General features: G+C 36.1%; 1 protein-coding gene and 1 pseudogene across 1 annotated transcript; one reads left to right on the forward strand and one right to left on the reverse strand.

Annotated features, from left to right (window-relative positions):
* LOC107619346 overlaps nt 1-2,373 on the forward strand; it is a 30,448-nt pseudogene extending 28,075 nt beyond the window's left edge.
* On the reverse strand, nt 3,478-6,861 carry LOC107617885 (heterogeneous nuclear ribonucleoprotein 1; the record flags this gene model as incomplete). The annotated part of the gene is given in 2 exon segments (XM_016319762.2): nt 3,478-5,465; nt 6,614-6,861. Coding segments are annotated over 2 exon segments (1,407 nt in total). The 3' UTR covers nt 3,478-4,280.

Here is a 7,520-nt window from a genome sequence, read left to right on the forward strand (position 1 = left end):
TAAAAATAAAAAATATGATAAAAAAGAGGATTTTAAAACAAACTGAAATCTTCGGGACCATTTTGTAGCGAAAAAAAGCCAAAAATGAAATAAATTTTTGGCCTCTAGATTAGGGACCAAAATCATATTTAACCCTAAAAATATATATACTTCTTTTATAATTTTTGCTTTAGCTCTTGTTCACATTTTTCTTTCTTTGTCTCTTTCCACATAGAATGAAGATGAGGATTTGAAAACTGCACAAATGAGAAAACTATCTCTTCTCATTGAAAAAGTGAGTGACTTTAAAATCACTTTAGGATCTTGTTTTACTTTCTACATTGTAAAGGGCCTAATAATTTTTATTAATAAATGAAGGCTAGAATAGACAAGAAACATGAAATTCTTGAGATCGGATGTGGATGGGGAGGTTTAGCTATTGAAATTGTCAAACAAACTGGTTGTAAATACACTGGTATCACTTTGTCTGAGGAGCAACTAAAATTTGCAAAAAGAAGAGCAAGAGATGTTGGACTTGAGGTATATGACAAGCTAATATTTATTATTTTATCAATTTTTTAATAGTCTTCTATGTCCAGGATAGACACTAAATATGCATGTTTAGTTCTTTCTTTTTATAATTTAGTTCATTGCATGAGTATCACCCTTGTCAAATGTTATAAATTCATAATTTCAGGACCATATCAAATTTCTTCTATGTGATTATCGCCAACTACCGAATATATTCAAATATGATAGGATTATATCTTGGTGAGCAAATTTTATTTTTAACTCTGCAGAACTACATATGGTAAATTATTGTCCAATGTATTGCATAACATGTTTAAGGGTAATCCAGTGAAATGATAGAAGCAGTTGGTCATGAATATATGGAAGAGTTCTTTGGTTGTTGCGAATCAGTATTGGCAGATGATGGACTTTTCGTTCTTCAGGTATAACATTTTTGCAATGTTTAGATTATAATAAGTTCTAGAGTATTTGCAAGGATGTATATACTTACTACTCTCCCAAAAAAGGAGTTACTACTATTGTTACAAAATTTGGTATTTAAATTGGTGCTAACTTATAACGATGGTTATCTTATTTCATAGTTTTCATCTGTCTCGGATGATCGTTACGATGAGTATAGGCGTTGTCCTGGCTTCATTAAGGAATATATTTTTCCAGGTGGATGCCTACCCTCCCTGCGTAGGGTAATATCAGCCATGGTAGCTACATCAAAACTATGGTACAATTTATATGTTACTGCAGAATCTAATAACCAAGAGCATATCTCTTCATTATTCTCTTTTCTTAATGAAGAAATGAACTTTGTTGAATGTAGTGTGGAACATACTGAGAATATAGGAATTCATTTTCACCAAACATTAAGGTGGTGGAGTAAGAACTTCATGGAAAAGCAGAGGTATGTAATTAATTTCACAGGAACATACTTTGTTGTACTAAATTTAAGTTGCTAATTGAACGTATTTCCTTTTTACATCTCCCATTCCTACTTACACTTACAAATTTATTTGAAAATTGTCTTTCTGTTGTTAGTGAAATTTTGGCTCTTGGGTTCGATGAAAAGTTCATCAAGGCATGGAAATACTATTTTGATTATTGTGCTGCAGGTTTTAAGTCGCGAACACTCGAGAATTATCAGGTACGGCACAAATAAACCGGCATTGAAAATTTTTCATATTCTTCAAAATTTTGTATTGGGAAAATATTTCGAAATAGGACTTCTAATGAAAAACAATTTCCAGAATTATAAGAACATTCTTTGAACCATACACCATAGGTGTCTTGATGCCTACTTGATGTTAATAGCAAAAGGAGTAAGAGCATAACAAACCTAACATAAATCCAAAATATAGTCCCCAAAAAAAAAAAAAATCCAAAATATAAAAAGAACAAATAGATTGTGTCTTCCATAACAAAGTAATAATAATACGGCTGAAATTTAGACCACTCCTAAATATAATACTTAACTAACAACAGAGTTCATTAATAAGGATTAATGAGCAGCATTAATCATGATTTTAACATTTTTTAACAGTTGGATCATGTGAAATTAACTGGATTTCATTTATGTATTATTAGATGGTTTTCTCACGGCCTAACAACACTACTACACTCAAGGATCCGTACAGAAGCTGGCCCTCTCCATGTTGAGAACAAGTCATAATCCAAAATAACGTACTTTATTGCACGATGTTGCAATGAACCTTCTGTATGACAAACGGCAAAAGATATATTTATGATATTGGTTTACCTTCTTTGCTGGTTTGTTGCTTGCAAAGGGGAGACTGGTTATCTCTGAAAAAATAAAAGAACTATGCTTTGCATTTTATATTACCAAAAATAAAGATTTCATTTTATTCGGTCTTCTTAGTACTTGTACCATGTGGACTTTCTGTGACGGATAAAAAAATAAAATAAAATTAAATAATAAATATATTATTGTTAGATAATTACATAATATCAATGACCATATCCTTTTTGAAAGACTCTTTTCTCAGTTTAACAAAATAACCAAAGAAGCTACATATTGGTCTATTGCCACGCTCTACCTCCAGTATTAACGTACCTGAATGGATATGAATCTAAACCTTTGGTGTGTTCTGATCATGTATAATTCCTCAGAATAATAATAATAATAAAAGAACACATATATCGTTTTATGAATTTACCAAATTTTCGAAACGAAAATTAACATGGAATGGAGAGACTAATATCTAAACACAACGAAAATGAAAATAAGCAAGTGAATGCATGAAGAATTTTTATCGCCAACATACAACATCCATTATTGGATCATGATGAACTAAGGAATCTAAAAGGAGACAACTAAATACCAGACAAGCTTTGGGGTGAAAGCCTCATCAATCATGATGAAGGTGCTACTGTAGAAAAGTCAAACAAGCTTCTATCAAGAAAACTAAATATATTGAGCATATATTCGATAAATGAATGAATTATTTAAAGATCTGATTATGCAAACATCCAACACATCAATATTGTATAAAATGTTGGATTTTTCTCATATATAACATATATTAGGATTTTTAATGCACAAGCTAGTCAAAATCAACCCTTATAAGATGAGTCAGCCATGGAATCCCAACTCACACTCACAAACATATGCTAAGCAGTGAAAGAAGACCTAAACCTAAATAAAACCACAACTGGTAGGAAAGGAATGCAAGACAAAAGAAGAAAATTTACTAGAGAAGCCTTGCCTACAACAATTAATAGGTAATTCAATCATAGCATTCTTCATTGCATAAATTGGAGTACTGGACACTAAAATTCAGCCAAAAAAAATCTAACCCCTCGAAGTCAACTACTTTGTCCCTAATCATTTCCCACACAATTTCTGTTACTCAACACTAACCAGATTGAAGGATCTGAGATTTCATCACTTGAAAAGCCATGAACCTTCAAATTTGATGATGCACTTCCCAGAACACACAACATAACCGAACAATGTTCGTTCCTTAGCCATGAACACTTGTGCACCTCTCAGAAACGCAAATACAACACCTCTCCAGCACACAATAGGACTGAATGACGCTCATTCGTTAGCCATGAGTGGACACTTGGCTCCACTTCAGGACTGGTGCATCACTCCTGTACAACACAATTGCAAATACAGGGGGAAAATGATTATGCCATTGTCAAAGCTTTTACTATCACACTACCACTACTATTACTGCTACCCACTATTAAGTGACCAACCCAGGTCTCAAACTGTTATTAGAAAACTACACCTTATTTCTGCTTGTTGCAACAATTAAAGCATGTGGCTACAGTCTACACAATAATTTTTCCTACAACAGAAAAGCATCCAGAAAGAGCAAATTGAGGAAAGAAAAAATGGAAAAGCAAACAGAATGGCAACGCATATATAGATAAATGCATCAAACCATCATATTAGGTGAAATATAATACTATAGTTGAACAACTACTACAAGAACTGATGAAAATCAACTAATCTCACAAGCACGCAATTTAAAGCTACACACAAAAACAACTAAATAGGAAGTAGCTACTAGTATCTCTTCAACCATACTACTTATTATAAACTATGAAAGCAGATACTGCAAAGTGAAAACCAATGGGATTCAAGCAATTCAACCAATCCCGTTGTGTATCGATATCGAGCTTGAGTCACTCCTTTACTGCTAGGAAAAATTCATTAGGTCACAATTTAATATTAAATGCCACAGATCCACAAGTCGAAGTCCAAGATCCAGTAAGTGATTTTACTGTCAAAATTACTCCTATTCGGCTCATCAAGACTGAGCACCACCATATCCAGCACCATAACCAACTTGCCCACCATGAGCCCCCTGAGAAGTCCCATAGTTTCCAGAACCTTGAGCTTGTTCAGATCTCCAACCAGCATTTCCATAACCTGAATTTCCATTAGCCTCCCCATAGCCACCGCCCATATAGCTGCCGCTGCCACCACTACCTTGTAGTTCACTCCCACCAGCACCGCTGGCATTGCTATTCGGGGTACTCCCAGTACGCCCTCCAACAGCACCATATCCACCGGGGTTCCCATAAGAACTATCACTTCCACTATACCCACCGTACCCGCCATATCCATATCCTTGATTCCCATATCCAGCAGCTCCACTGGGGGATTGACCTGCAGTTGCTGAACCAGGGCCACCACCGACAGAGCCAGCACCACCACTTGGTGCACCCCATGCAGCTGTGTTCCCATAGCCCATAGACCCATAACCAGAAGCAGCCTGAGCTGGCCATGAAGTCCTTGGACCACCTGGTGGACCACCGGCATAAGCAGCATTAGCAACATTTGGATTCCCGTATGCTGCCCCAGCTGCTCCACCATACCCAGCAGCAGCACCACCATAACTTCCGTATGCACCATAACCCATGCCATTATTAGCTGGACCATAGCCATATCCAGGCGCACTATAGCCAGCAGAACCGTAAGGTGGAAAACCACCTGCAGTGCTTTGAGGTTGCATATACCTATTAGAATCCATACGGCCATCATAAGCATTCTGGTTGCCACCAGATGACCCATAACCCTGATAGCCTCCAGCACCGCCGCCACCACCGCCACCACGGCCACTTGCACCGGGATTGGCATCTTTTGGAAGTGCACGCTTCACTTCTACTTGCTTACCATATAAATCATGAAAGGTCTTGTGCAAAACTCTATCAACTGCCTCTTCAGTGTCAAAAGAAATAAAACCAAATCCACGTGGTCGTCCAGTATTCTGGTCGAACATAACTACTACGTCAGTTACATGACCATACGACTCAAAATACTGACGAAATTTTTCCTCAGTCAGTGTGGGAGGTAACCCTCCAACAAATATCTTTTTCGTCCTCATATTTCCACCATTTCCACCAGAATTCCAACCAGAGTGGGAATTTCCACCTCTGGAAGTGACAGAAATTTGTTGATCCTCTCTTGATAAGGCCCTCTTAGCATCAACCTGAATATGAGAATTACAAGATTATAAAATCAGTCACTAGAAAGGCCTATATATTGATTATGGAAAAGAAAAAAAAAATAAGTATCACAAATTGACCTGTTCTCTACATTTATTATTGAAATTCAAAAATAATCCTTTAGGCTGGGTTACAACTCATGTTTCTAGAAATTCAGAATATCAGACAAATCAAGAATAGTCAATCAATGGCATGCTATTCAATAAGAGCAAATGACCATAAGCAGAAGCATTTTGTTGAAGGAAATGGATCATAGAATCGCACAACTCAAAAGACATTTAATTCTTTTTCTTTAGTCTGGGTTACAACTCATGTTTCTAGAAATTCAGAACATCAGACAAATCAAGAATAGTCAATCAATGGCATGCTATTCAATAAGAGCAAACGACCATAAGCACAAGCATTTTGTTGAAGGAAATGGGTCATAGAATCGCACAACTCATAAGACATTTAATTCTTTTTCTAGAGAAACCGAACTGGATTTCAAATCTCACATCTCAACATTAGTCTCATCAGGCATAAGCATAAACAAGCACCACTAGCCTCAACTATATCAGTTGACGATTGTAAATGATATTACAAATTAGCAGTTTAATGTGCATCCAACTAAAGAACTAGTATTAATTTCCTTCTTTAAATAAAAAACCATAAGTATGATTTCTCCTTTTTCCTGCACAACAGAAGTACATAACACCAATAATAGTGTTCTCAGTAAAGCGTATCTAAAATTAAGATAATGACCAAACCATGAACAAAAAAATTAGGAACATGTCAAGGCCAAAAAGAAAAAACAATTCACAGGTCATTCAAAATGAAAATTCAGAAAATCCCAGAAAGCAAATACTGCAAAAAAAGCCAATAGAAACCCTAAAATAAAAGCAACTCAAACTAAGATACAAAATCCACAACTAACTGGATTCCAATAAAACCAGCAATTCAGAAGCAACAAAGACACTATCAAAATTGTAACACTTAAATAACCACTGATACCCTAATTTTTTCCATAGAATAAAATGACGGAAACCCAACCTAGACCGAGGAACAAAGGGGTCAAAGGGGGTTATGGCAAGAAAATGTCAAAAAAATAAGAAGAGAGAAGAAAAGAGGGGAAATGAGGGTTTTTAACCGTTACCGTTCTACCATCGATGACGTGCTTATCTTGGAGGACCCTGTCGAGAACAGAGGGATCGGCGAATTCAACGAAGCCGAAGCCTCTGGGCTTGCCGGTGTTCTTATCCCTCATAACGGAGGCGTTGGTGACGTCACCATAGTTGCAGAAATGGTCTTTCAGCTTGTCCTCGTTGGTGTCCCAAGAAATGCCCCCGATGAATAGCTTCCCCTGATCTGAATCCATTCCTTTTCCTTTCTTCCTTTCCCCCTCTCTCTCTCTATCTCTTTGTGTGTATATACGAAACCGTAATATACGAGTTGGAACCTGGAAGGAAGAAGGGAGGGTTTGTGGAGAGGGAAGAAGGGATTTTTGGGTTCGGGAGGGAAGAGAGAGGGTAGAGGGAGGGTGTGGCTCAGCTGATGAGTTAGTGTTGTTTTTGTGTCGTTCAGTCTTGAGTGTGAAACACACAGAAACGCTGTTACAAACGAGCGACTTGAAAAGGTTTTTGTCTTCTTTATGCCACGTTTAAACACTTTAATATTCTGTCCAGGAAAAAAAAAAAACTTTAATATTAAGTCTTAATTTTTTTTTAACTTTAGAAAAATTTTCTGAAATACTTTTTTTTTTGAATGTTGGAGCAAGTTCGCCCACTACATCAACTTGCTTAATTTGATGAAGTTAGTCCATTGTATCGGCGAATTTCATGAAAAATGGAGAGTTTGCCACTAGCACAGTAAATTTCATATCGCCGTAAAAATCAAGTAGTCTCACTCATTTTTTTACTTTTTTATGTTCGACGAACTCTCTTCTTCTCATTTTCATCTTTATTCTATCATCTCCTCTCAAGTAAAATTTCAAGTAAGTTATCTAAACTACTTTTTTGTTTTTAATTAATTTTGTTATGATATTATTTTATTAAATTTAGAAT

The sequence above is a fragment of the Arachis ipaensis genome, chromosome B09 (assembly GCF_000816755.2).
Source record: "Arachis ipaensis cultivar K30076 chromosome B09, Araip1.1, whole genome shotgun sequence".
NCBI lineage: Eukaryota > Viridiplantae > Streptophyta > Magnoliopsida > Fabales > Fabaceae > Arachis > Arachis ipaensis.